The sequence below is a fragment of the Paramacrobiotus metropolitanus genome, unplaced genomic scaffold, assembly GCF_019649055.1.
Source record: "Paramacrobiotus metropolitanus isolate TYO unplaced genomic scaffold, Prichtersi_v1.0 Parri_scaffold0000073, whole genome shotgun sequence".
NCBI classification, from domain to species: domain Eukaryota; kingdom Metazoa; phylum Tardigrada; class Eutardigrada; order Parachela; family Macrobiotidae; genus Paramacrobiotus; species Paramacrobiotus metropolitanus.
Genome location: NW_026570293.1, coordinates 157,636 through 185,611, shown reverse-complemented (window position 1 = coordinate 185,611; position 27,976 = coordinate 157,636). Strand labels below are relative to the sequence as shown.

At 44.1% G+C, this 27,976-nt stretch overlaps 4 protein-coding genes across 6 annotated transcripts; 1 reads left to right on the top strand and 3 right to left on the bottom strand.

The window, feature by feature from the left end:
* On the top strand, positions 1–7,727 carry LOC129594967 (homeobox protein abdominal-B-like). The gene is made up of 3 exons (XM_055491841.1): positions 1–1,316; positions 6,616–6,796; positions 7,091–7,727. The coding sequence occupies exons 1-3, from the start codon at positions 884–886 to the stop codon at positions 7,215–7,217; spliced, it is 741 nt and encodes a 246-aa protein (XP_055347816.1). The 5' UTR covers positions 1–883; the 3' UTR covers positions 7,218–7,727.
* An 829-nt stretch (positions 7,728–8,556) lies between these two features.
* Positions 8,557–11,481, bottom strand: LOC129595006 (BTB/POZ domain-containing protein 3-like). 3 transcript variants are annotated; one of them, XR_008691252.1, is made up of 6 exons: positions 10,940–11,478; positions 10,615–10,734; positions 10,297–10,462; positions 10,063–10,241; positions 9,793–9,920; positions 8,557–9,470 (listed from the first exon to the last, which is right to left on the bottom strand). XR_008691252.1 is itself a non-coding variant. In XM_055491907.1 (6 exons), the coding sequence occupies exons 2-6, from the start codon at positions 11,104–11,106 to the stop codon at positions 9,440–9,442; spliced, it is 663 nt and encodes a 220-aa protein (XP_055347882.1). In that variant the 5' UTR covers positions 11,107–11,221; positions 11,307–11,481; the 3' UTR covers positions 8,557–9,439. The 3 variants fall into 3 exon arrangements, 2 of the variants coding, with proteins under 2 accessions (XP_055347882.1, XP_055347883.1); XM_055491907.1 differs by lacking the exon at positions 9,793–9,920 and having other exon boundaries at positions 10,940–11,221; positions 11,307–11,481; XM_055491908.1 differs by having other exon boundaries at positions 8,557–9,920.
* Positions 11,482–18,985: 7,504 nt separating this feature from the next.
* On the bottom strand, positions 18,986–21,067 carry LOC129595017 (uncharacterized). Its single transcript, XM_055491920.1, has 3 exons — positions 20,401–21,067; positions 19,973–20,081; positions 18,986–19,406 (listed from the first exon to the last, which is right to left on the bottom strand). The coding sequence occupies exons 1-3, from the start codon at positions 21,002–21,004 to the stop codon at positions 18,986–18,988; spliced, it is 1,134 nt and encodes a 377-aa protein (XP_055347895.1). The 5' UTR covers positions 21,005–21,067.
* A 1,694-nt stretch (positions 21,068–22,761) lies between these two features.
* On the bottom strand, positions 22,762–26,654 carry LOC129595040 (BTB/POZ domain-containing protein 2-like). Its single transcript, XM_055491948.1, has 7 exons — positions 26,341–26,654; positions 25,768–25,994; positions 25,559–25,678; positions 24,999–25,158; positions 24,386–24,564; positions 24,075–24,210; positions 22,762–23,543 (listed from the first exon to the last, which is right to left on the bottom strand). The coding sequence occupies exons 2-7, from the start codon at positions 25,920–25,922 to the stop codon at positions 23,055–23,057; spliced, it is 1,239 nt and encodes a 412-aa protein (XP_055347923.1). The 5' UTR covers positions 25,923–25,994; positions 26,341–26,654; the 3' UTR covers positions 22,762–23,054.
* Between the last annotated feature and the right edge of the window lie 1,322 nt (positions 26,655–27,976).

Below are 27,976 nucleotides of genomic sequence, written 5' to 3'. Positions count from 1 at the left end.
TTAATAATCTAAAACAAACTACAGATATATGTATTATTGCACGAAGCACGAATAAAGACGATGTACAGAACGGCCCGTGTCGCCATGTACGCGTCGCCTCTCTGGGATTCGTCGTTGGTGGGATTAACAGTAAAGCTGCCCCTGTCGCATCATATCCGCATATGCATATGCAATACACAGCGTCGACAGCGGCTGTACGCAGCCCGCACAGCGCGACACGTACAAGACTAAAGCCGTATTGTACACGACACACAGAACGAGAGAGAGGCAGCTTGGTTTTCTTTATATACACACAGCCGTCCAATGAAGCGCCATAATACCGTCTGTAACGATCTTTTTACGTCGCTAGCAGCCGACTGTACCGAATCCAGGCTGAGACACATACAGTTAACTATACAATAAACATCCTTACTCGTTCTCTTGTGTTTTATTGCGAGATGTTACGGCCCCATATACCCGACTCATCGCCGCCATTTGCCAGCCGCTCCGAATGGACACACTGAAAACATTTTCCTCCTTTTAAACGACCGCACTATCCTTTTATAATATTATTCGCCGTTTTATACCCCAGCAGCAGCAGCAACGCTCAACGCTACCGGATCACGGGCGCTTTCTTGATTATTGCGACAGTTAAACGACAGATTACGGCCGGGGTTATAATCGTCCCCGGTATTATAACGTGCCGTTAGTGGCGACGTTTCAGGGCCCTATTATATTTAATATGGCATTTTATACTTGACCATCAATTACCATTCTGTCTTGAGTGCGTTATATTCCTTATACCGTGGAATATATTATTGCTCGTTTGTCATTATATTGGGCACCGTAATTAGCCCGTTAATGCGCCATCATCCGGCCCCATAATCCATAATCCGTTGTATTTATGACGTCGGACCCTAGAATGACCCTGGGCTCGACAAACTTCTCCCTGCCGCACCATCCGCACGCCTACAGCCACCACCACGGTGTGGGCGTCGGAGCCGGTGATCTGGCGGCCATGTCGGCCTTCAGCGCCACGGCGGGCGGGGCCCACCACACCTGGGGGTACCCGGGAGGGTACGGGACGGCTGGGACCACGACCGGCACGACGGCCGACCCCTTCCCCAACTATTTAACCGGGAATCCCTATCTGGAGGAAAGGTCACGGCATTTTGCGGCCAGTGCCGCCGCCGCGGCTGGCTCGGCGTGTAACAGCTTCGCCGACCCCTTCCGCGACTTCCACCAGTCGGCGGCGCTGGCGCAGGCGGTCAACGCGGTGAATGCGGCGTCCGTGGGCGCCATGAACGCGTCCAATGCGTTCTATCCTTCCCCGACAGGTAAAACCACACAAACCGTAATTTTTTTATAATACTGTAATTATTTAAAAATAAATCGTGAGTAAATTTTAAAGAATTCGGGTGCATGGGAAGGTTAGAGAGCACAGTCGGTCCGACACATAATTACTCTCGGCGTAATTATTGGCCTCCGCGAGACCGGCCAAGCGCGGCCACTACCAGCAGCGCACCGGTGTGCTTTTTTAATTCAGCACTTGGTTGCTCTATTTTCCAAACAAAACACCAGACAATCATTTTATGGGTGGTGCGCGCGTCGTAGCCGTTTCCCACGACTCGATAGACATATAATGGTATGCACTCTGCTTGACGAAATACATATTGCAAAAAATTTATGGTTCTCTGGCTCGGCCCAGCTGTTTAAATATACGGTGGCGCGTAGTACTCTGATTGCATGTAAAATTAATGTTGACCATTGCGGACTGGTGACCGCAGCTGGGGAAAGTGTTCCGACCAGTTTTTCTCATTACCCGACGACAGAGCGGGAAAAGCGAAGACTTGTAATTGAAAATTCCACAGTTTGCCTTAAGGAAACAGTTAAGGTCGTATATCTTTCAACTCGCTGGCTAACACTTCATAAAAAGCCTTGCTTACTTTTACCGCTACACCAATTAGCCGGGAAATTACGATGGCGGGGTTTTATTTACAAAGGTCACCGTCGCTATATCTCAGAACAAGTTTGGTAAAAATTCCGCGTACGTCTAAACGTTCGGCGTGTTTTGCAAAAGATGACAGTTGGAAAAGTTTGGCTGGTTGCGTTATTTCCTGGCAGATTGTGGCCAGCGGCGGAATTTGCAGCAAATTTGTTGCTGCGCAGAGAAAAAAAGAAATACAGCCGTGTTCAACGTGGCCGTATAGTCTGCGGCCGCGGTGTGTACAGCGCGAGCAATTACTTTTATCGGTATTTCTTACATTTTTGTGGCCCATAAAACTAGAACAATAACTCGTCAATGCTAATGCGACCGTCAGTGCAGCTCATAGTGATGCTTATTCATAAATCATCAGCGGCAAAATATTAATACACCTTAATGTCGCGGGTATGGAGTATAATCTATAGTGTAAAAATAACTGCATAAAACGCTGTACATTACTATAGCGGCAATGGTTAGCCATAAATCTGCCTAAATGTCTCCGCTGTAGTGTAAACAATGGGCCGCGTTTTATCACAGAGTCGCGGACGCTTTCGAGGTTAAGTATGCCGCGGCAGAATAAAAGATGCCCGTTAATAGTAATATAAATACAAACCGTACCCTTAACGATCTGCACACGTTTACCGAAGATAAGGGAAATTTCTAATCGTTTACGTTTTAGAAATAAATCATTGCAAAAGGTTAAATTTGATTTTGTCAAAACATTAAAAAAAAATATTTTCTGCGATGCACTGTGTTTTTTTTTCTTTATTTTTTGACAGGGAGTAACCTATCATCGCTACTAGGAGTAACCTATTACATGTGTGCCCGCAGATTAAATTTTTAATTTTGCTAGTAAAACGTGTTTGCATTTATGACGCAGAAAAAAATTTCTTTCGGTTTTTTTTATAGCATTTAACTTTCTGGATCGTCATACGATTACTTGCTAACACCAAATACCGGTTATTCTGCAGCTTGTAAAATAAATTAATGCGAGGACGAAATCGACTGGTAAATTGCGTGTATTACCCAATAAACCGCTTCATTATGGGCCTCCATCGAAGCCGGCCTAATTAGCCTGCGCATAGCGCACGGCGGCAGCCGTTGCGGCTTCCTCCAATCGCTTGTATCCCAGCTAATTGGACACCTTGCGGTAATTAACACCCGGTCTCTTGTCGCCTCTATCCCCTAACCCATTGTCGGCTGGCCGGGCAAATGGACTTGTTTATCCACCAAACAGAAAAGCCATTACTATACACTCTTCACGGATGTGCAATCGGGTAGTTTTATAGCGCTGGCAGTTCGAATGGCGCAGAAAGGGGGACAGGTTGATGAAGGGGGCATAAAACAGCTGCACACGGATGGGTCCGAGCACTTCATGAATCCTCCGTTAAGGGCGGTCATGTGTGGCATGAGTGCGGCTTGGCTGGTCAAGCCGGTGTGTTGATGCGGCGACGGCAGACCCGGGGATCTCCTCGCGGTGCTTATATGCCGGTTATGACGGCCATCCGCCACGGATGAACGCCGGTTGCCAGTGTGTTCAACCGGGTTGTTGTTGGGGCCGTTTCCAATTAGATTGCGGGCCAACGCTTTGACGGTTTCGTGTCCGCGGGGCTTCCAGCGACGAGAAGCATTCCTTATGGGATGTTTACAAGACCGATACTTAATGGCCTCTTAAACAGACACTTTTACTGTCCTTAGACAAAATCTAAATGAACCTTATTTCCTACAGAATACTTTTATTATCTAAATATCAAATTCATTTACTGTAAATATATATTTTAAATACAAACACCGTTTGAAATTTTAAAACTTCAGTAATAAAATATATCTTAAAACTACACCCACCCTTTTAATTTTTTTTAGTTTAAAAAATAAGATAACTATTTTATTAATTTATATAAAAATAATTATTAATAATATAATAGTACTAATACAAATATTTTTACCACCTTAAAAAAAAGTTTGTGAATTTATAAATCACAAAGGTCACTACTATATTATTAGAATACAGCGCAAAGTTTACTGCTACGTTAGCGGCCGCTCTAGACATTCAGGTGACCTTTTGTGTTCTTATCGCGCCCGCGCTCGCTAGACGGACCACAATAGCTGATTGTGGATACGATAGCAACCGGGGTAATTGTGATTATGGAAATGAGCGCAATCAGCTCGATGTAGTTGGAGATCTGTCCGCTGATTTATGGGTGCGAGCCACAATGGCGCGCCGTCATCGACCTGACAAGCGGGTATGGAGCGCTGCGTGAGCGCGGCTCGCTGTTACGCCACGCTGCCTACACGAAACAGCATTCTGCTGAATTTTGCAGTCTTCTCTAGCTTACTTAATGCTGGCCATCGGGGTCAGCTATTTGCAAATCAATAGCGCCACGGCTGAGAGTGTAGCGAAATAATATCTATTAGCATCCGCATAATCACTAGGTTTATCGTACACTAGAACCGTTTTCGTGATAGCCAGGGTAATCATATAACGTTAGATAATAATTTCCTGTCTCAAGGACAAACAACAACGTGGCGGCTTAATCAACCGGAAAACGAAACTACTGAATTATCATAACGAAATTATTTTGATGGTAAATATAAGATAAATATAAACGAATTAAGGAAGTTAATTATTTAATAAGTTTTAAATCTTTTTATTAATGTTGTAACTTGTATGCGTGCTATTTAAAAATCTTCTCTATTTTTGATTAATAATTGGACTTGACAGTTTATTCAAACGGCGAAAACGTCACCAAATATCTAAACAAAATTTGTAATAGCAAAAATGCCAAAGAATATAACGAATTTTCGATAACGAGATATTAATGTTATAAAATTAATGATTTTTTCATTAAGACAATTTCCAGAAGAATGCTTAGTTTTTCTTATACAAAAATTTTGTGAAATTGAGGCTTCTTGTAAAAGCAAAAAGCAGACGGCGTGGGAAGAGCGCAAGCTAATTTTCCTTCGCCATTGTGCGACGCTAATCCGGCCTCTGCGTGCCGCACACACACACATGTGCCGAATGCAGATGCGGGTCCGCTGCGCCGCGTTTTACGATGGCCATATAAAAACCCCACTTTTCGGCCATGCTTCCTGCGCCGTCGTCTGTGCGTGTCAGAATGCATTTCGCTGGGAAAATCGACGCACGAGAAATGTATCAAGAACGTATTGGCAATTTGCATGCACGGCACTATAATGCGTACAGTGTGAATGGATTGCAAATGAGCGCGCGGTTGCTGTGTGTGAATTTGTGCGCCGGTTATTTATGACCGCAATATTGCTTGTTGGACTGCAGTGTTTAAGGTAATTTACGACGATTAATGCACTTGCCCGGCAATGCTGCTACTCACCGTCTAATGGCGCGACTAATGCGACCCGCAAATGCTTAAACTACACAGAAAATGTATTTAACATTGTAAGCATAAAACACCTTCGTCCATCCCATTAATGCACTTCGGTCATAACATTTATCGTAAATATCTGCTAAAATGCGCAATAAAATTTGTCAGTAACCGGCAGTTTTAATTTGTTTACGATACCTCTTTCCATAAACGTGAATTATGTTCTCTATTAACGCTTAATTTAAATGCGGAGAATTCAACAGAGTTTTCGTCGATGTCGGTAACGTTGTATTTTCATCAGCGGAAGGGCATTTTTTCTGAGCTCTCGTTGTCGTTCGTTACCAAGGTAATTTATGCGCCGGAAGCGCCGTCAGTGTGTTATTCGGCTTCTTTGTTTGCCGTTCTCGCATTTGTCGGACTTGTGTGGGGCGAAATTGAGCAAGAACATGATACACAGGTTTTGCTGTAGTTGAAAGTTTTCTGTAGGGTAAAATCAGCGTTGTACAAAACCAACAATTCGGCGTATTTGGTATCAACCAAGAAAGCGGTGCATTCGATTTCAGCATGATTTTTGAGTACAGTAAAGCATTATAGTGACATGCGCTGTCAAAGTGTGGCGGGAATTCGGATGGAGGTCAGGTCAGCGAAGGGGCGGGACGGGAGTAGAGTGCGCGAGTAAAGCTGCCAATTTCCCTGACTTTCCCTTGATCGTCACAATATTTTGTACACGAAGCAATCATGCATTTTGCCTTTTACGGGCAAATGTAATTAATATTAACATCAACAGCATAACAATAATTCTAATAACTAACAGCATTCGAACTTGGTAAATATTGAAACAATATTAATAAATTTAATTAATAATTAATTGAAATTGAACTATGGATTGCGCCAGCGAAATACCACTACTTTCTACTTTCATCGCTTTTTTAATAAATCAGTAAAGCGGAGTTTGGTTGCTTTGGCAATCGCTATTCTGGCTCTTTGAGCCGTGGATCCCTTCTATAACAACATTGTCTACATTAATGCGTTTAATACTATATTATGATATAAGAAAGGTCACTCGTTGTTGCGCGTTGATTGCGGGGATTACTCTAACCAAGTAGTCAGCGAGGCATCCAGCGGAACAGCCATAATCGGCAATTCGGCGTAATCAAGCGCCCGGATGTGCAGAGGCAATAGTCGTAAATTGGTGTTTGGATGCGGTGGGGGCACGAGTAGCGAATGCGATATACCGTAGCGCTGCTGTCAATCCGCAGTAGTAATATGGCTAATTTGCGCATACCGCGGGTCTAATCGTGTTGTATGTTGCAGACAGCTTCTCCTCGCTGGACTGGACCAGTCAGGTGACGATGCGCAAGAAGCGCAAACCCTACAGCAAATACCAGACCCTGGAGCTGGAGAAGGAGTACCTCTACAATACCTACATCACCAAACAGAAACGCTGGGAGCTCTCGCGCAACCTCAATCTCACCGAACGCCAAGTCAAAATCTGGTACGAGGAAAATCACAAATAAAATAACCATCTGTTAATTATTTTGAATACTTTCAAGAATGAATTACTGATTTAAAAAAAATCTAAAATCTTAAATTTAAAAATATTCTAAAATCAAATCTAATAAAATTAGGTAGCCCTACCACGTACGAGTAAACGGCGTAAAAATAATATTTAATAGGCATACGAATTAAAATAATTTTTAAATAAATCAAGGCGCTGGAACTGAAATCAAGAAATTGAAAATACTCGTAATAAGGACTGTAGTCGTAACGTACATTTATTTTCCTGCAGGTTCCAGAACCGGCGCATGAAGGCCAAAAAACAGACCCAACGCACCAACCCTCACAAATCCTCCAGCAGTTCCACATCCGCGTCGCAGCACGTCTCCACTTCCTCCAGTCATAAGCAAGAAGCGTAGCATTGTATCACTGCCAAAACCCGCCGCACGCCGGTCTCGTTGTGACGTATTATATACAGGCGCCCTCGCGTTGGCGTCTCCACCAGCAGTTGCAGCAGTTGCCAAAATTCCCCTGCACCCGTTTGTCTTCGTGTGTTCTTTTTTTGTAGGTAGTGTTTTGCGTGCACCTTTAACTGTTTGTTGCGTTGGCTTGTGTAGCTTCGAGAGTGTCCAGTATTTGCATGCATATAATCTGCCGGGATCGTCGAGCGATGGTCCCTTATATTATTACGATGATTTATTTATGTGGCTTCTTGGAGGAGTGTTCCTTGGCGGTTGTTGATATGATGTTGTGCGGTCACACGCTTGTATCTGCTTGTATATCCGTTAATCCAATTGGCGTATCTTTGATATGTTAAGATATGTTAATGCGTCCCAATCTGTTGGTCAAGATCTGATCTGTCTATAATTTATATCCTGTCATCCCTGTATGTTTGACTTATTCCTGGCGATCAATACTAATGTCAGTGGTATATGGTATCCCCCATTGAGGAATTTGAGGTTACTCATAAAAGCGAAGTAGTACCATAATATAAACATTAATTTTCATGGTCATACGAAATTACAAGATACTTTATGCCTAGAAGGCTTACGATGCATTAGTGAAGACCGTCAGTAAACATGCTCAGTGCCTTTATTTCCTATATAAATTTATGGGTATCAGGTAACGCTTAGGATTTCTTATTTCTTGTTGTATTAAACTCGTATACTTCGACATTTTCTTCATTCGGAATTTTTACGCTATGAATTAGCGTACTGGACACCAGAAACAGGCAGGGTACTGTATTCTCCGCGTAGTTCCACAAGACCCAAACTTTCCAAAAACTAATTCCGTGATAAGTATGGCTTTTATACTCGTACACAAAATTAAAAACGCATATAAGGTTTTTTAATGTGCAACAATGCTGAGAAAAACCGGTCCGCGAATTTGTACGTATTGTAAAAGTGTCGGGAATGAGATAGCGCACAAGTATGTCGTCAGTCGTAGTACTGAAAGGAACAACAGAAATCATTACATATTCTGGACTGGGTTATAATACTCGCACATTTGGCCGTCGTGTATTAATATTGATGATATTTGCACATTCTTCTCCAATAAAACAAAAATTTAATGATGAATCCGTCATCCGGTATAATTTCCGGTAGCACGCGTAGCAATACCTACGTACGTGCTACGAATTACGATATGGATGTGGTGCCAGATAATTATGCGTATACATACCTACATCTAAAAGCAATTTCGCTTTCGGGCACTCCCAGACATTACATATTTTCACTTTTCCAAAAGATCAAGAAAATTTAAAATTTAGTTCAGAATTTCAAGAACACGCTGTGAACCTGAAGAAACTGCTTCAACTTCGCTGCTGCAGTTATGTGCCCCCACTACCGTGTTACACAGTAGTGGTGGCATATCAGAATTATATGTGCTCACGTAAATTTTGAAGATTTTAGTGTCTGGCTGTCCGTGTACATACATGAAAGTTCCAGGGGATCGGATACTAACCATAAGGCTGCGGAGAAATATCGAAATTAAATTAAAATAATTTAGTTACATTAGTACTCGGCAGCAATGACATTTGACAGCCCCTTTCGTGCGCGGGCAAACAGATGTTCAATACCGGACGTTCTATCTGTTTATGCAGTCGTCTGCGGCGAAGATATGAGCTTTGCAGATAAGCAGCGAGCTGTTCAGAATTAAAACTTGACATCCTCTTTAATTTAAACTATTTTTTTAATTTTTTTCCAAGCTGAAACTTGACTTTCGTGCAACAGGAGCTCAGAGAAGAAATGCTGGGACGAGATAGATACGTCAGGAAAGCCGAAGCGGATGTGATGGGGCCGCGTAGAACTTGACTTAAAGTCCATATAAACGCCGAGGCTGGACCCTTCCCTCGTCATACAATAGACTGACCGACCGTACTTTAGGACATCTGCCGCTCGCACCACATTCCCGGCCGCTACACTACTCTCTTCGTTGCTGGCACACCATGCCAGCACAATCCGCCCGTGTCTCATCCCGACAATCTTGGCCGGCTGCCACCAGCCGCCCGCTGGGCTCAGCGCGAACACCTCGTTGCCGGGCTTCAGCTGCAGCTGGCCGATGCAGAATCCCGCGCTTCCGCGCCACTCCGCGGAAAATGGAAGAAGGATCTTCACGGCGCCGTTCTGGTGCAGGAGACTTCTCAGCAGTTCGCTTTCCAACAGCAGCCCACTCTGCAAACGCTTACAAAATCCGTTACAAAACGCTTTCGATATTTAATTTCACAAACGAATTACGCTCATCGGCACCAGCTGACCTTGTAGAACAACGACAGCTGCCGGAAGTCCAGCAGCTGCATTCAACGCTGTTTATTATAATTTTTTTCAAGCATATTAATTTATAACTTATTTTGTTCTAATTTTGTCTTCTCCTTTCGCTGGTTGGTGGCCTTTCCCAGCAGTATGGACCAAAAAGATGGGAAAACGCGTATGGCTCTTAGATTTATGAAGTTTTTGAAACGAGAAAAGCATGCAATTGTATTAAGAGAGGCCGAACCTTGACGGGACCTTCGGCCAGTTGTATGCCACTCAGTAGCGGATAGCGGACAAGGAACAACGCGTCGCCAAGCATCTGCCGACGGTTACCAGCAGTTGGTTCCAGAGTTTCCCGGTTACAAGCCTCCACTGCCCATTTTAAACACAATTACAGAGTGCGTCATAATATGCCAAATTACGATCAATTAATGGGCAGTGGCCAGTAATTATCGAATACTCATAATAAAAATAATAATTCCGAAAACAAAGTTATTTCTCAGCTGATATGCACCTTTCAACCGCCAAGTAGATGGCGTACTCTTCCGCGGATATGGTGCCGCGCTGCAGGATCATCTTCAGCGTGTCCTGTGCGATAGTCGTGAACTGCTCTGAGTTTAGAATGACGTCGCTCTGCAAGTCCACTAGCTGCAGGCACGTCTCCACAATATCCTCAGCGCACCACTGGATGGCCTGCAAAAAAAGCGTTATCCCGAATATTATCCTGCGGTCACCGTTTCAATGTTACCCGCTGTAACGTGTCCAAAGCGTTATCAGCATTCAACTGGGTAGTCACAAAGCCCAAGCACATGACGGCCAGTTGCGGCAGATCGTACTTATCTGCACAGCGCAGTGTAGGGAATACGTTGTCCATTGTGAATTTATCTTTATCCACGGTATCGGTGTACATGTATCTGTATACGAACACAAACAACATAACGAGCGCGAGCACGTTGCGCACTGTAAGCGTATCAGTGCGAGTGAAGATGAATTTCCTCACGATTACATTTAAATGAGCCACAATATATAACCGATAACGTGCGGATACAGTAGATACATAACGCACCTGAGCATGTTCTCAAACGCATCGGGAGTGCAATCGGTAATGTCCACTTGCGGACCTTTTTCCGGTACGCTGCCGTAAAACATCGTATAGAACTCAGTGCTGCGAATACTGACAATGTATCTGCAAAGCGAAGAGGTTTGAGAAGATGACACAGAGAACCGCTAAAAAGTGTACTATATTCTGTCCTTTAATTTCAGTAGCGTGATAACAATATCAAGATCTAATTACGGTTAAACGAAACAACATTCTCTACGGTACCGATTACGGAGGCAGCATTACCACGCTGAATTGCTAGAGAAATGTTTTGTTTCAAAAGTGTACTTACTTGTGAGCTGGGAAGAACTTCACATTACCAAATTCACCGCCGCCAACAGCGAAGCTCACGTCGCTCATATCTCCGCTGAATAGCGTCTCTTGGATGCAGCTGTTGATCCCCGCGGCAGGATCACGTTGTCCACCAGATGCCGATACAATCGAATCTGTGAACGCCATTCGGACAAACGGATACTAACAGAACCGGTCTAACAGATCCTCGATAACACTTTCAGCGCAAGCGTAATATTGGTAAAACTGCAGATTTGTAAGGTGCAGCTGAAGTCACACAATCCTGCGGAAGAAGAACACCTTATAAAGAAAAGAAGAAGAACGAAAAGCAAATCCCTGAAAATAACGAAGAAGCTAAGCTGATTTACATATTTTTGACAACTCGCGACGATCTCTGCCCAAACGCAACGTTAGCGCAAAGAGTTAACCGATAAGCATTCAATATCAGAATGCCGTGCAGCGCGTTCGACAGGCAATAGAACTTCTTCCGATATAGCGGCACCTTTATACGCGGCCAGTGTTGCAGCAAAGTTCTGTCAACAAACGCTGTGTACAGAGTAAGTGCATAAAATTACCGGCTGCCCCCAGTAAATCGAATATTTTTAACTAAGCTTTTAGCAACAGTGCCGAGTTGCAGTCCTGAAAACGATGAAACGAAATTAAATGAGTGATTATATTGGAAATTGTCAGTAATGCTTTATCGTAAACGTTAATGAAAAGAGAAATACAGTATCTGGCGCAGTAATAACCTGGCATTCAAACAACAGCGGTGAAAATCATGAAAAATGGCATGGAATGACATTGAATTCCGTGTGTTTTTGTTGGTTTTATTGTGAACGGTATACGCCAGGCTAAAATCTGAATTGTTTCAGATGTCCAGTCCTCCCTTCCAACAGACTTACTGCTGCAGTAAACTCGGCGCCATGAACTAAAGCCATTATAACATTATACTAGCTGCTTTAGATAGTCTCACGGCATTGTGTCCATCAGTCAGTTCCCACTAAGGGCATTCTCGCAAAAATAAACGACAAAAATTTCAAAGCTTTTATTTGGTCACTAGACTCACCACTCTGCCAGGATAATATGCCAGCCAGTACTTAGCGTGTCGCACGGGTGTCGTATTAATCTGTCCTGCCGGACTGAATAACCACTTCCCAGCCACGCTTAGCGGTATGAGCACTCTTCTCTCTCAAACTGGTACGGCGAAAACAACTTGGAGGATCGATGGCGGTATGCGTACAAAGTCAGGAACCAGGAATCCCTATCAGGAGCCCTGCGAAACACGAACGAATGCCTTACTTCTCGCTTCCGGTCTCGGTGTTTTACGTGGATTAGATAAAGGCGATGGCCTGTGCGGCGCGTGTATACTGCGGTTCCCTAAAGCTATGATTAGACTCGAATCCCGAACTTCTAGGTCACCTTTAGAAAATACAGCCCTTTAATCCAATACACATCGTAATCCTCGACACATGGAAGTCAGAAAAGTAAGAATGTCAGAAATCAAGAGACTAATTCCTGACCGCTACCGATATTAGACAACACTCGAGCTTATATAGACTTCCAGTAGTACACGGCATACATCGCTAGGGATTTAACGTACAACCAATCACAGGTAGAGAGATGACTAGATAATAACACGGCGCTTTGTATTTACAGGTGAAGGCGGACATCATCGTGGCAACCGGGTGGTGTACATCCTCCTCCCCACGTCACGGGACATCCATAGGCAAACTGGGCAAATAGGCTAAATGGGACACTCAGACGAGCATAATACTGTAAATATGGATCTTAAAAGATGGCGATGCTTCGCTTTCTTTTACGGGGACAGCATGTTCGAATGGCGCAGAATGACCACAGGCTTGGAATTTTCCGCGCTGTTCCACATGACAAAAACTGTTCAAATGATTCCCTGATAAATATCCTTCTTAAACAAGCTTAATTAGTAAGTAGATTATCAAGATGTTAATATGGAATAACGCAGAGAATACCGTGTTCCTGATGTCCAGAACGCGTGTTATGAGAATGTCCGCAATACGAAAGAGGGCGAAGTATATGGTAAAAGAAAGGTCGTTTTTTTGTGGCGCGTGGATTGTGGGTACGGTATTACTCCAGCCAGTAGTCAGCAAGGCATCCAGCGGAACGGCCATAATCAGCGTAATCAAGGGCCCGGATGTGCGGTGGCAAATGTCGTGAAGCGAATAGCGAATGCAGTATGCCGTAACGCCGCTGTCATGCTGCAGTAACATCACAGAAAGTACAGTTTGCCTTGTAGACGTATCTTCTTATACCGAAAGCGGTCCCAAAAGCCAACTTCGCGCGGGTAGTATGATGACGTATTCGTGCGTACCTGCGTGTGCGCCAACGTACCGCAGTAAATCATGGGCGGGTGTGAGGTTTTCAAGCCACTTGAAATTAATCCGCCAGCGATTTCGATATAAGCACCGGAGCGTAGCTGACTATACAGAACTAACAGAAGCACTATACAGAAGTGCGGTTTCGGTTTGTGTGCGCTTCACGCTGGGCAACGGGTCCAGGGACCCTTGGAAACTGCAGTTTTGCGGTTTGAGCCGTGTTTGAAGCGCCTGACAATTAAGTTGTAATGGTTTCTGGGATCAAGGTCTGATGCCAGAGGGACGCCACTAGCGGCTTTCGTATTTTTTGTTTCCGTAGTGGAGTGTGTATTTTTCACTGTATTTAAGCGCACGAAATTTGGATAAATTTGCGGTACAATATGATCAGTAACTGCACAATTTTATATCACCGCCACGGTTTACTGTTGTCTGATATTTCCGTTCGGCTTAATTACACTCAGTGGTTCTACTATGGCCATTCTCGTCAGATGCAGTACATCATACCAAGAACTTACTATAGGTAGAAGGACTGGGAAGCGACTCTGCAACGGTCGACTACGTCATCACTGTCGCATACAGAATGCACTGCTGTGCTATTGCTTACCATAGGCCCACAGATTTTCTTCTCCCTTTTTAAAGATATTCTCAGTTCCTTTCTCCTCTAAAGCTTTCTGATATTTTAATAGATCATATTGAATTTAGAAACCCAAACATGAGGGGCTAGAAATACAAGAGAAAAGAAATATGCTGAGAAAACTGACAAAAACCGTAAAAAACGCGCATCTGTCACCATGGCAGCCGCCTCCGTGTATGCGAGAGTGATGACGTCAAACGGTAGGTTACCAGTCCTCCTCACACTATAGTAAGTACTTGATCATACATGTAAAACAAAAGACATAAAGATAATATGAATTCCAAAGATCCAACGACCTTTAAAGCGATGCTTGAAGGTGCCCTGAAGTTTGAAGCAGGAAGAGAAAAGGCTAAAATGGTAACCAAGGAGTTAAATGTATATGCCATTAAAAGGGAAAAATCCAGCAGCAATGGAAAAGCGCAGGCCTGCCAACATTGTGGAAATCGTCACACCGACGACTGCTGGTATAAAGAGGTAAATGTCAAAAGTGTGGACGTAAAGGGCACTTGAAAAGAATTTGTAAAACTGGCAATAACATCAATACTATTTTTGAAAAGAATTGTGATTATTTTGACATATTACCATAATGGGATTTTCACATTTGTTTTATGAGAAGGGAAGGAATGTGATGTACTGACCTAGCAACTGTCATTGTGCTATTATTATCTGTTGATTATTTGCAATATTAATAAATGAGTTGCTCTATGAGCAGTCTGAAAGAAACGTCGTATTTCAATACGTGACAAGCAAACCCGTGCCCAGCCAATGACACAAGATACGGAATACAAAGCTTCGGTCTCCCAAGAACAAGGGAAGTACAACAGTGGTACTTATTTTGGATCGAAGAGAAGTGAACCTTCTGAAAAGTAGTGATTTGTGCCGGAGCGGAGGGCGGACGCCACTGGTTTATTATTAAAACCCGTTTGTAATCCACCGCTTTCTGACTTGTGTGTAGACTGAGAACTAGCCATTGAGTTCGCGTTTGTTTTTTTGTAGCAACGCTGCAGCGGTGCAGCCTTATGACATTGCCACGTTTTCCTTGCTTTATACATTGTGCGTAGGTTGTAATGCGGTGCTGCGTTTTTCTTTGTTTTGCTTCTTGCCACATTTTACCGTAATGGGTTAAGTACTGGAAAACTTCCATGTTTGCTTTTGCTTGCCGTTTGCATATCACGGCTGCACCCGTTTACACATCCGCATCTGCAGGAGTGGTGCGCTGTGCGGCTGTGTACAAGCCAGGTTGCAAATTGAGCATATAACGATACAGGTACTGTACATCGAAACTAGCGCACTATCAGCGTGGGCATACACTGCAGCTTGGCGTGAGCCGTGAGTTTGTATTTTTCGCGGTTACAGTTTGTACCGCCGTCGTTGCACAGCAGAAGCTCACCACATAGCGAAATAAGTTGCGCACCGAAAACTAGAAGTATGGCGGTGGACCGTGATGTAGTGGAAATCGCAGAGGAACACAATGTCAATAATTGAGATCTTCGGTGTTAGTGTTTCTTATCGCACAAATTCATTGCAACATTCTTCTGTCAGTTCGTTTCAGTCGCCGACGTTGAATTGTAGTAAAGCCAAGTAGTATGTAATGTAATGAAGTTTATTGTCCTTGCAACGAAGCGACTGCCCCCACTAAGCTTCAGACAGCGGAGAACAAACCGGTCCGTCAGAAAAGTCGGCCAGTCCGTCAGAAAACCGTATGGAGCGCTCGATCTATCTCCTAGCATGATTCGCTTCACTTCGTTCTTGTTTTTGCTAGCTTAAACCAATGCTTTTCCCTAGAAAAAGTGAATTTGCCAAAACTGGGGTGAGCTCAATGCTAACTTGTCTATGGGGTTTCCTCAAACTTTCTTTCTTCCTCCACAGCATGCTCAGTAAGTAGCGCACCACACCATCTGTAAGCAAAACTAACAAGTCCATTGATTTTTCCAACATATTTCTCTAGGTGAGTCTAATTCCGATAAATTTTGCAGTCAATGATTTTTAAGATGTCTTGAATAAAGATTTGATCAGGTTTCTTGGCTAACACCTCAACGGAATTATCCAGAGAACTTGATAAAATCATAAAAGTACAGATATTGCAGATAAGAAATTTAAATAATGTACAGAGGGTTTTTCAGCCAAGTGTGTCCAGCTTCAGAAAATTTTTTATAAATCGGCTTGTGGGCATAGTGTGGCTATAAGCATCAACTAGTTTCAATGCTTTTTACTACTGGTTAAGCAATACTTGAAGTACCGGTCGATGTAGAAAGCGTTAATACGGCTCAACAATCGCAGGGCGACAACCACCATGTCCCTCTGGTGATCAGCTTCGGGTATGCTTATTCTGCGAAATGTTTCCGGCGTTACCGGTTGTCCAGTTTTTTTCTGCAACGCACAGGCTCACAGCCTGGCTGTCGCCACAGTGGATGTCGTACTGCACCATGACGAAGCGCTGCGTGCGTATATCCGAGAAAAACACTTCTACTTCCGCATAAGCAAACCAGGACCGATTTCTATTTTGTACCGATTTCTATTTTCTCGACCGATTTCTATTTTCTATCGTTATACAACCGAAATGCCAAGATTCCGGATGATTGGCCTCACTGGCGCAGAGGTTCTTCACGTCTTTCCAATCAAATTCCGGCAGGCGACATTCTTTGTATTTGCTGTAGCAAAATTCCGTTTCGCGTAGCCGATGGAACGGTATCAATTGCGGTCTCCGTCTGCTCCCAAACTTTACCAGGGCACCGTTGACGTCGACCGTCGACGTGACAGACATACATATCCACGATACAGAGCTTCAGTCATGGTACAAAAATGGATTATTATTTTGCTTTTACTGGCCACGATTATCATTGGCTGGGCTCGAGAAAGTATGTTAATTTTTATAAACCGTCAAACACAATTATGTGTGGTAACCTAGACCCGGCAATAGGCTGACATGCAAAGTCTGTATGGCAAGTGAATTCGTCGCTCAATCGATACCTTCTTTGTGTCTCCAAGTGTTCTCTCTCATAAATTCGTGATTCTCGCCTGGACTGCAGACTGGCAGTGTGTCATTTTGACGTCACTAATTACAGAAATTTCGCAGTGCGCCAAAAGGGGAAATGCGCATGCGCCATGTACCACGCGAAAACGGTTGCACGTGAGGCGTTCTGTAATACCACGGTTATCGGCACCGCCCCACAATTTACAGAGCACATTACACTTTTTTATCAGGCATGTGTCGCCCAATTGGTAGAGCTTAGTTTTCTATTAATTTCATTTGATTGCCGCATTAGTAAGCAGAATGATGTGCGAACTCGCGCTGTTTAAACAATGCCAGGAAAAGCACGTGTTGCTATGGGCCTACGATGACTTCTGGGCGTAGCGTGGGCGTACGGCTCCCAACCGCCACGGGGCGCCATCCTAGTGAGAATCGTCAATATGCATGAGCACACCACACGGCGTTCATTGGACACTGGAGTCCTGGACCGCTAGCGTGCCGATCGGCACAGCGCAGACACGGAACAGCCGTCCGACCCACTCGTGCAAAGCCATTATCACCGACTCGCCAGTGACACCACAGCGGCGGTCACTGTACCAATCATTTTAAACAAATGGTCATCTGTTTCTCTGTTATGTATCGCCGCTACTTCATTCAGATCAGATGCTCAATCGGATAAGTCTGTAACCTGCGTCGACTTTCGCCAGTTCTTACTTGCGTACTTCAGTGATACCAGCGTAAAGACCAGAGCGGCAGGCGACCAGGCTGAAGCCCAAAAACAAGAAGATACAGTTTCCGGTTAGGACGATACGACTTTGGTCCTGTTGGTTACGAAACATTTGGATTGAATTAGGATTGGATAGAAACATTGAATTGATAAAAAATGGATCAACCATTAAGGAATGAGCATGACGTTCAGGACATGGGATACATCTAACAAGATGCTCATCACATAGATGGGAAAGAGAGATTTTCCAAAAAAACCGGAGAGAGTTGAAGCCATAAACACCGGTATTTGAAACAAAACATCTCTTTAGCGATTTAATTTAATTTAGGTCGGAACAGGTACAGTCACTACACTGTGTATCTCTTATCCGGCTAGGGTGACAATCTAGCATGAAATGTTTAGCCTGTGAGGGGTACGAATGCTTCCGGACGTCAAAATGCACACATTAAAAAGGAAGCCAAACATACCCTTTAGAAATTCAGGAAAAATTAATAGAAGACAATCCACCTTAGAACAATTAAGAGAGTTCACTTCAAGAACGGTACAATCAGGCTCAGCGGGTTCGCGTGTTTGTAGTGGTCTCTGGAAGCACTGCATGAGGAGGACCTTCCTTGATGGTCTGGGCCTCCGTTGCGAATACTATACGGCTTTTCCTGTTTGTCGAAGACGATCATGATCAGTATGTATGGTGGCATGTTAAAGATTCAGCAAGGAAATGCTGTTTATGTTATCGGTACCGTCGAGAATGTTGTTTTCCTTAACCGGAACTAGGATGTTGTCATGCTAACACCTGTTTGAAGACTTCCACTCCACATCATCGACGCTTTTCAGCAGAAACAGGGAGTGCATAATAGGCGCACTGCGTGAAAGGTCACTGATCACAATTCTTAGCAGGTCCGAAATCGTTTCTGGAGCATCCCGATGCCACCTAAAAGAGACGAAACTCGCGAAAGTCCAACTGGCAGACCTCGGGGTGCAACCCAAAACACCACACCAAAAGGCTTTTTGCTGCAGTTATACAGTTTCTTCGCGTACGAGTTATTTTGCTTACATTTCAAATATAATAGGAAAGTAATCCCAAATAAAGCCTGGTCCCTTGACGTTTTCTTCCACTAGAAATTCCAGCCATGTGACGAGGCTCTGAAATTTCTCCTCGTCCAATTCCGGACAGAATTTCAGAATTGCTGACTCAAAAAAGTTCAACTCAAAGTCCTCCGCTACTGGGAAAAATTTGAAAGACCAATATGGAACATTAATGTCGAATGGATGATTGCAGCAGTTTAATGGAGCCCGGGATATTACTTCCTCTCCCCAAAAGGTCTCCGCAAAACAAAGTGATTTGCTGCTGCTGAACCGACAGTTCTTCAGGAGGATATTGCGGCAGATTTCATCGTAGAACGGGGAGACAGCCACACTGTGTGTGAACGCTCTTCATGATCTTCTCGTAGCCGCATCATGCGCCTATTCGGCGGGAACGTCATGAAATCACCAAAGCGCAGCCCGCCGTTATCCGCTATAATCAGCCAGTCCAGTTTAATGTTCAGGAAGTGCAGTATGATACCCAACGAGTAGAAGCACTTTTCCCAGTTTCCGGCCAAACACAGTCTCTTGGTCTGCCTTGGTACCCAGCGTGAGACCATGTGCGCTAGCAAGAAACTGCAGCGAATCAGTGACCTTTGGTCGTGGTAATCATGATCAACGAGGGCACTACTGCATAAGTGTGGCAGGATGATCCATCGTTCCAGGGCACTAAGCGTTAGTAGGCGAGAGAAAAACGTAGACACCCTAAAGAAACCGAGGAAGGCAGCGATCAGCAAACCTTGATTAGCAGCATAGCATGCATTACAAATCTGACCATACCAAAGCATAATAATAAGTAATAAAACAAGACCACAGGAAATTGGTTTTTTTCTCTTGAAGCAAATGCTCCACTGTTGGGCCAGTCGCTATGGCAGCCTACGAGTAGGCAGCCAGCGACAGTCCCGCTTCCGGTGTACTGACTCACACCGAGTCGCACTAGATCGGCCTCGACTCAGGCAGCTATCCGCCCAGCCTTACGTCTCGGCCAATCACCGGCCTCGATTTAGCGGAGCCACGCCCCACTTTCACATCTCGGCCTATCAGCGTTCGTTCGCTCGTGTTGGATTTGCCCAGTGTGCCGCATAGGCTTTTCCCATGCTTTCGGCTCGATGTGCCGTTCATTCTCATTCACTAGCTGACATTCGGTGATTTTCATGTTACAGCTCACATCGAGCCCTTTGTGTTTTGGTTCTCTGTACTTTATTGCTATCCACAATAAAGCCTTCTCTCACTATCGTGAGCCTTTGTTCGCCAGCTGTCACACCACCGACCTTTTAAGACGTTCTCGTTCGTATGCGTCCAGGTCTGTGCAAATATTGATCTGCAGTTCCAATGGCAAATATTCGAATCGCATTGGAGAACAGTTCATGCCAGACCGATCTGAAATTACACAACTCCAGTTTAAAAATTTCTGTACTGTAGTCTGTAGTGGCAGTGCGCAGTTATTGCGCGTAGCAGTATCATAATAGTTATAGCCGGCAAAAAGCCCACCAAATCTTACGCTTCAGGACATGATAACTTTAAGGGAAGCGGAACGGTTTGCAAGGAAGTGGAACGGTAACAAATTAGTGTAAGTACTAGTAAATGCATGCACGAAAACTTGTACAATGTACCGGGCCTGGGCGGGCTATGTATATATGTACCTTAATACGGCGATACGCCGTTAGCATTGTCGTTGGTGTTACTGGTTTAAACATACATTCTTGTTCCACAACAATGTTCAGTAGGTTGTGCACGACGTCACCCACAACCAAACGAACCAGTCCGTTGAATTTTCCAAGATATTTCCACACTTCCGGCAATATTTCGCGCTCCAGGATTCGGGAGATGCGTTGGGGAAGCTGTCTATCAGGTTTTTTAGCTAACACCTGAATCGAATCATCCATATTGCAGCGAAGGAATATTGTACCGGTTCTAAAAAACCAGTTACTGTAAAACGCGCTAGTATGGCTTAACCGGCGCAAACCGACAGCCAGCATTTTCCTGCACCATGCGACCGATTTCGGCATGGAGATCCTTAATTTGCGAAATGTGCGGGGCGCCACTGGTGGTCCAAGATTCTGGATACTCCGCACACTTTGCATCACGCCACCGTCTCTGCACTGCATCGTTATACAACGCTGTGGACGTGTTTTCGCTACAAACACTTCCACTTCCGTATAAGAAAACCACTCATCAACTCCGATTTCTTTCGTAATGCGGCCGGAATGCCATGATTCCAGCTGGCTTGTATCACTGGTAAAGAGGATCTTCACGTCTTTCCAATCGGTTTCCGGGAGACAGCATTCTTCGCCGAACTCCATTTTCACTTCCCGTAGTCGATGGAACGGTACAATTTGCGGTCTCCTTGTTTTGCCGAATTTAACTAAGGCGCCATTGGCGTCGATATCGAAGACACATCCACGATAAACAGCTTCTCCGTTCTCCAGTACGTCAACCGCGAATCGGCAGTGTAAAAATGGATAATAAGGTGCTGGACGAATTAGAGGAGCGATGCAACTCGCCTTCTCCATGATAATTATAATTAGTATCACTAGCCGGTCGATTTAAATCCAGATATGTTTATTGCTGGTCAAGATCACTGCTTGCTTGACTCAACAAAATACAAATAAGTACTTCCAAATACAAAATGCAAAAAGAAGTAATGCACTGCAAAGGATTAAGCAATAATAAGCATTCCTAATAATTATACTGTTATACGAGGTACGTGCCAGACTGTTACTCGTAGTTCATACTGCACTCCATGATCAGCCGGTTGGCAAGCTCATCGCTCGATCGATACATCAAGTGCCGTACACTGCATACGCTATACACTACAGTACTAACCTACAGTTAAAGCGATCACTGATCGCATTCCCACATTTTGGAGGAGGCTCCACTGGGTAATTTTCTGCTGTATGCGTTAAATAAAACCTGTGGAATAGTAAATTGTATGTTCTCTGCACCATTGAATCTCGACAGCCTGTTCGCTAATTTGAATTTCCGACCATCTGATAGAGTACATATTGAGAAATAAAGCATTAACTCTGATAGAGTAGTAAGTATCGTAGTTACTGTGTATTTACTTGCTTTGGGAGCGGAAATGTAATGGTGCTCGGCATTCTCCTAAGACTCATTTGACCACGAATGCTAGCTTGCTAATTATTAGCATTACGCGAAAAATGGTACATTTTTGCACACCGTAGCATGCCTGCAGGCTGTGACATACCTTTTCACTTTGAAATTAAATAAACATAGTACGTGTCTTAATTTTTTTGCTTTTGCCCACGAGCCGAATATTGTAGATTAAACTACAGATACAGTACCACTGGCTTCCTTCCAGCTGTACAGCTCTTGACAAAATGTAAAAGTGCAGGTGGTGAGCTGTTCAAAAATTGTCTTATAACGTTGTGCAACATAAGTACCGACAGTGCCCTCAAACAGTCGTACATAAAGAATGGGGCGTTGTCGGGTCGTGGTAAGAGGTTTAGCGTAACCAGTGAATCTGTATTTATCGCTCTACATAAAAACACAAGAAATAAATCACCTGGCCTATACATAAAAGTATAATTTACAGTACGCTTATTCTATCAAAACGATGCTGTTAGAGCAATTCAACGCGAACTGTTCAATCTACGCTTCCAGGACGATTCTGTCCGCGCGAACTGGAGAATGTCGAAAGGACACCAGGTCAACACAGCAGCAACAAATGCGATTAACTATAACGAAAACACATCTGATCATAGGCATAGTTTAATCAGAAATTTGAACGGCCTCGTGTCTAAGCATGGAAGGAAACGAAAACTTAAGTCAAGTAAGAAGCCAATAACGACCAGTTTCCTATTAAAACGATGCCCTTAAAGCATCTCAACTGGAACTGCTTACTCAGTTCTTCCATGGAGCAAACGACTGTTCTGGTTGGAAAAGGATGCGAGGTGACGAAGAAGTTATGATTACGATTTCCAGAATCGCGAAACACCAGTTTACTGTGCGGCCAGATCGCATGCCTAATTTTATCAGAACGACGTCCCGTACGAACGGAAGAAGAATCACAACTAAAATCAGGTTTAGAAACAGAATGGGCAGCTTCCGATAATGTGTCTAATCATGATATGCTCACGGTAACTGGTTACAACCGGCAATCAAGAAAAAAAAACCAATTCATCAGCATCACTTCCGCTTTGATACCAACGGTAAGTATCTGTAGTTGTTAACCACATCACTGCACGAACGCGAATTCCAATTTTACTGGAAAATGGTATTGGATTTGTAGATTAAAGAAGTATTACATGATGCTCTTCCATAGAGTCAGACAAATTAAATGCTCATGAGTCATGGCGAAGCCTTAGTGCACCATCTCCTTCCGCTAGTCGATCAGCGGACATCGCGTGCGGCCATCCAGGCGTCGACGTCCACCGCGTGGAGGGCCAGCATGGAGAAGGGCGCATAAGCCTCCCGACCGCGCGAGAGAACCTGGTGCAACCCCCGGCCCAGGGGATAGGGCCGAACGTAGGTATCGCAAGAGGGCCCCTGTGGTGTCAGGCAGTACACCGTCCGTCCGCTCGTCAGGATGTCCGCCGCTCGCACCACCTTCTCGGCCTCCACACAGCCGGCCTCCCCCGAATGACACCACCGCACTTCGACGCCGCGCGACGCGCGCCAACGGATAATCGTGGCCGCCTGCCACCAGTAACCGGATGCGCTGAGCGCAAACATTTCCTCACCGGGCTCGAATGTCGTCGGGTTCCGGCGCAAGACCGGCGCCGCGCGGTACTCCATGGGAAACGGCAGCGGTGTGGTCACGGCGCCGTTCTGATACAGAAAGATGCTCAGGAGTTCCTTGTCCAAAAGGAGACTGCCGCTCTGTCACAAGAGAAATACCGGTTAATTACCGCTAAGAAAAAAACAATAATTAGTTGGTAACTGTTTCACTGGGACAGGTCAATTGCTCTGTGTAAGCTTTACGCGGCGCGCAAACACCAGTCGCGATAAAAAACGTGACGTCATGGCACTTAAGCAGGTAACGGTTTGATTGGTAACCCGAAATCCTGGGATGGGTTATCAGCTTACTTTTCCGTGTGACCGTTGCGCTTCGATGTCGAAGCGCAACAATTACTCAACCTGCCTTACCTGCACAGATCTACAAAACTTACATGTGTCTGGAACGAAAACACTTACCGCGGCTCCGATAAATAACTTTTAAAATAAACACCAATCTGTTTGAAAAGGTATTAGACCTACCACAGTCGAGCATTAGTAAAAATTACTTTTGTTAATTTTTCGCTGACTCATGGACCACTTTTTACGCGTTTCTCCGTTACCCGACGCGCATCGGTTTCCAAAATGCAATTGCCCTTTACCACTAGTATAATCAATCTTAAGATCTAGACCAACCTTTCCGGGACCCTCGGCCAGTTGCGCGCCGGTCAGAAGTGGAAAGCGGACAAGGAATAACGCCTCGCCCAGCACAGCACGCCGGTTTGCCGTCGTCGATTCCAGATTCTGCTGATTGCACGCCTCCACAGCCCATCTAAGCAACATTAACGGTATAATACTTCAGATATTCATGTCTCCAAAAATTGTAAAAGTACATTAATAATAACTATTCCAGAAATTTAGTGCTAATGCTTGTTCGACCAGACTTGAAGTCCCCTTGGGGTTGTCTGCTCTTGTGCCGTGATAATAATAATAATAATGCCAGGCACCTCTCAACCGCCATGTAGATGATGTTTTCTTCCGCGGACAGGGCGTTGCGCTGCAGAATCAACTTCAATGTGTCGAGCGCGATGCTCGTGAACTCTTCCGACTGCAGAATGACAGCGCTCTCAACTTCCACCAACTGCAAACACTTCTCCACGACACCGTCCTGCCGCCCATTAATCGCCTGCAACAAAGCTGCGACTTAAGTACATTCAATTACGCAGCAATTAGGCAGTAACTATTCCATATTATTTTGAATGTTTGATATATCCGTTATTATTCTACAATATTTTATACAATATTAAAAGTATTTTATGATTATAACAACCGTTCACCGTCTGCGCTCAATCAGACGTCCAAGCTGCATTAGTTGGCCTTATCAAAATGGAAAAATAAGAAAAGAAACAGGATAAAACTATAAAAGAAAATTGAGAACAGAACATACATACAGTAAAACGAATAATAACGTAATACGTAATGATAATAAAACCAGAAATCAAATTATTACTGATTAAACATAAATTAATTTTGTCATCAGGATACATAAAATCAAAATAATTATTATAAAATGCAGCTGCAGATAAAATAAGTAATTTTTTATCGATATTCTATCAGTACCTCCTCTAGCAGGATCAGACAGTTATCGGGACACAGCTGGGAATCGATAAAATCCAGACACTGGCTGGTCAGCTGCGGCAAATCGTACTTGTCAGCGCAGCGCATGGTCACGATGACATTCTCCATGCCGAGATTCTCCACGGATTCGGTGTACATAAAACTGCGCCAAGAATACCAGGGTACATAGATTGTTATTTACCGTAAATTAAGCGCTCAATTTAAATTCCATTTAATTTTTAATTAATTTAATTTTTTAATTAATTCCATTAATTTTTAGTTTACAACCTGGAATGGTTCCTGCAAAAAAACTTAAAAGAATAAATTCGCATCACGCGGCCACACCGAGCGGTTGCAACTGCTTCAAGCGTCGGAAGTGTTATGTGTAATTCTAAGCTTAGAGGTTTTCGTAAAAAACCCAAAATTTTCTGACAGAAAAAATATTTCCACAGGAACACAGGTTACTAGGATGGAAATCGCTCATGCAATTTAGAAGCAATGCGTCTTGAAGCGGCCAATTGCACAGACCAGGCAGTCAAAATTGCGAGTGTTTATTCACGCACCTGAGCATATTAGCAAAAGCGTCGGGCATGCAGTCGGGAATGTCGACCTGTGGGCCTGTTTCCGGTACGCTGCCGTAGAACATGGCATGGAACACCGTGCTGCGGATACTCACCATGTACCTGCAGATCGTTAAAGAAACAGATATGAAGACATGTAACTCTGTTCAATGTTACAACAAGAAAACAGCATCCCTCGATGCTAAACTTACTTGTGCGCTGGGAAGACCTGCACGTGTTGTGGACCGCAATCCCGACCTACGGAGAATCGCACATCACTCAGTTCACCGGTGGCCAGTGTCTGTTTGATGCGGCTGTTGAGCCTCGCGGCAGGCACCGTCGAGGAAGGAGGATTTGTGGACGCCATTCGCTGGTTTCGCTCGGACTGATTTTACGCACTGATGATGACAATTCCAATATTCACTTCAGTACAGTTCCACTACAAACAACCCTCTCAAGTTAACCGATGCGCACAAAGTTATTTCTAAGAAGAACAAAACTGGAGAGGCGAAAGGAGAAGGAAAAATCACAGAGTTTTAAATTCAGTGAAAAAGAAAAAATTCACTAGTGACTAGCTGTCACTAGCAATTCACAAACACGAGAGGCAGCGCGAATTGTTAGATCAGGAGCCAGCTAAAACCAGCCAGCAAAGGGACAGATGTTCATCATGGCGCCGTACGGCGGCGGGCGCTTGTCCCACCAAACGTGCACAAAACTTCCGTTTGGCTTGCACTTGGGCGGTACGCATTGCGACACAACAGCCTTCTAAAAATTATTTATCTTACCAGTTACCAGTGCCCATTTTCCGGGTCAAAATTCAAAAAAATCTGATCTTTGGTAGAAACGTACAGTAGCACACCATCGTAGTACATATAATTTAAAAAATAATTTGATCTGCGGACAATCAAAGGGCGTGGCCAAACAAAAATTAATAACTAAATAATACCACATGCTGTTTCAATGCGCTAGCGCAATACCCAAACAGGTTTTTTATAAAATAACAGCATATAGATATCAGGAAAGTTTCATCTTTTGGAGAAACGTAGTTTTCGCCACAATATCATTAAAACAAAATCATGTGCAAAAGTTAAGACTAGGAAATCCATTTTGTAGCTGCGATTCAGTACGCCAGTAAGGTTCTGCAACGTTCTGTTTATTGTGCGGGCGGCTCGCCCCATATAAATCTACGTATGTATATACGCTCTAATCAACGGGACTCGGCGCCGGCATTTTATTCCACTGATCAGAGGAGCTCCCTCTGCGCTAGCACAACCGACACCATATATACTGCCACTGCGCAGCGCAGCTGCGCAAAAATCAATAGTCTGACATCACATCTCCAGATCGTTCTGGATACTTCCAGAACGCACGTCAGTCATACTCTGATCATGCGTACAGCGCGTGCACATGCATACAGCCTGTATGTGGGAGATATCCCACATACTTCCCCCTTTCTAAACCGACACGTATAACAGTAGTCACACATTAGAAAAAATCGATGACAGTAAAACATTACATGTTAAGGAAATTGCGATTACGATTGCTCGCACATCCAGGAAACGTAGAGGTTTATTGATTTTTGGAGTGGAAGTAGGTCTTGGAAAGCAGTTTATCGTCACATGGGAATCCGCTCAATAACAGGCAGGCATTTTCTTAGCAGTAGAAGCATTGCAACCGTTATTATTCCATTTCCCCACTGGCCGAACTGGCTACATAAGCTATCAGGCTACGAAAGCAACTCGGGCTACACAGGCTAAATCGAATCAATGGCTTCCATACTTCGTCAATGTCTGTATACGGGCAAATTCATAGGCTTCCTACATGTGGCTGCTTCATGTCCTGGCTTGCGGCAATTGTAACATGAACGTGCGTGAAAGCGATGGTGTTTCTTCGGAGTTTTCTGGGACGTGTTGACGTGCGATTCTTGGTCTGGTAGAACATGTAGTTTGATCGCATTAAAATTATATGGGGTTGGGCTTACAGCATGGATTTGTTGAACAGGAAAGAATAATCTTGGTCGTGAATTAGGTGGGATTGACTTCAGCTCAAAAGTCAGCTGTTGAACAAAGGTGTTGATGGAGTCAGGCAAATTGGCAAAAAATGTTGGTTTCAGCTGTTCTGGCAGATAGTCGAAGAGAAGAGATAATAAATCTTGAAACGTTGGATTGGGTGTGGTTGATTTTAAGTAGCAGTGGATTGCTTGTACGTATTGCTCCGGTGACAAAGATTTGGCATCCATGTTGATGGTCAAATGTTATGAAAGGTCACATTTATTCGTATAAATTTCTCAATTGATTTTAAGGTAATAATGTTAAATAACAGTTCACTAAAATACGTTCAGTACATTTAGTAAAAGGTCAAGAAAAACGATGGAATTTCTGATCAGCATATGCAGGCGATGGAATTAGAATCATGCGTTGG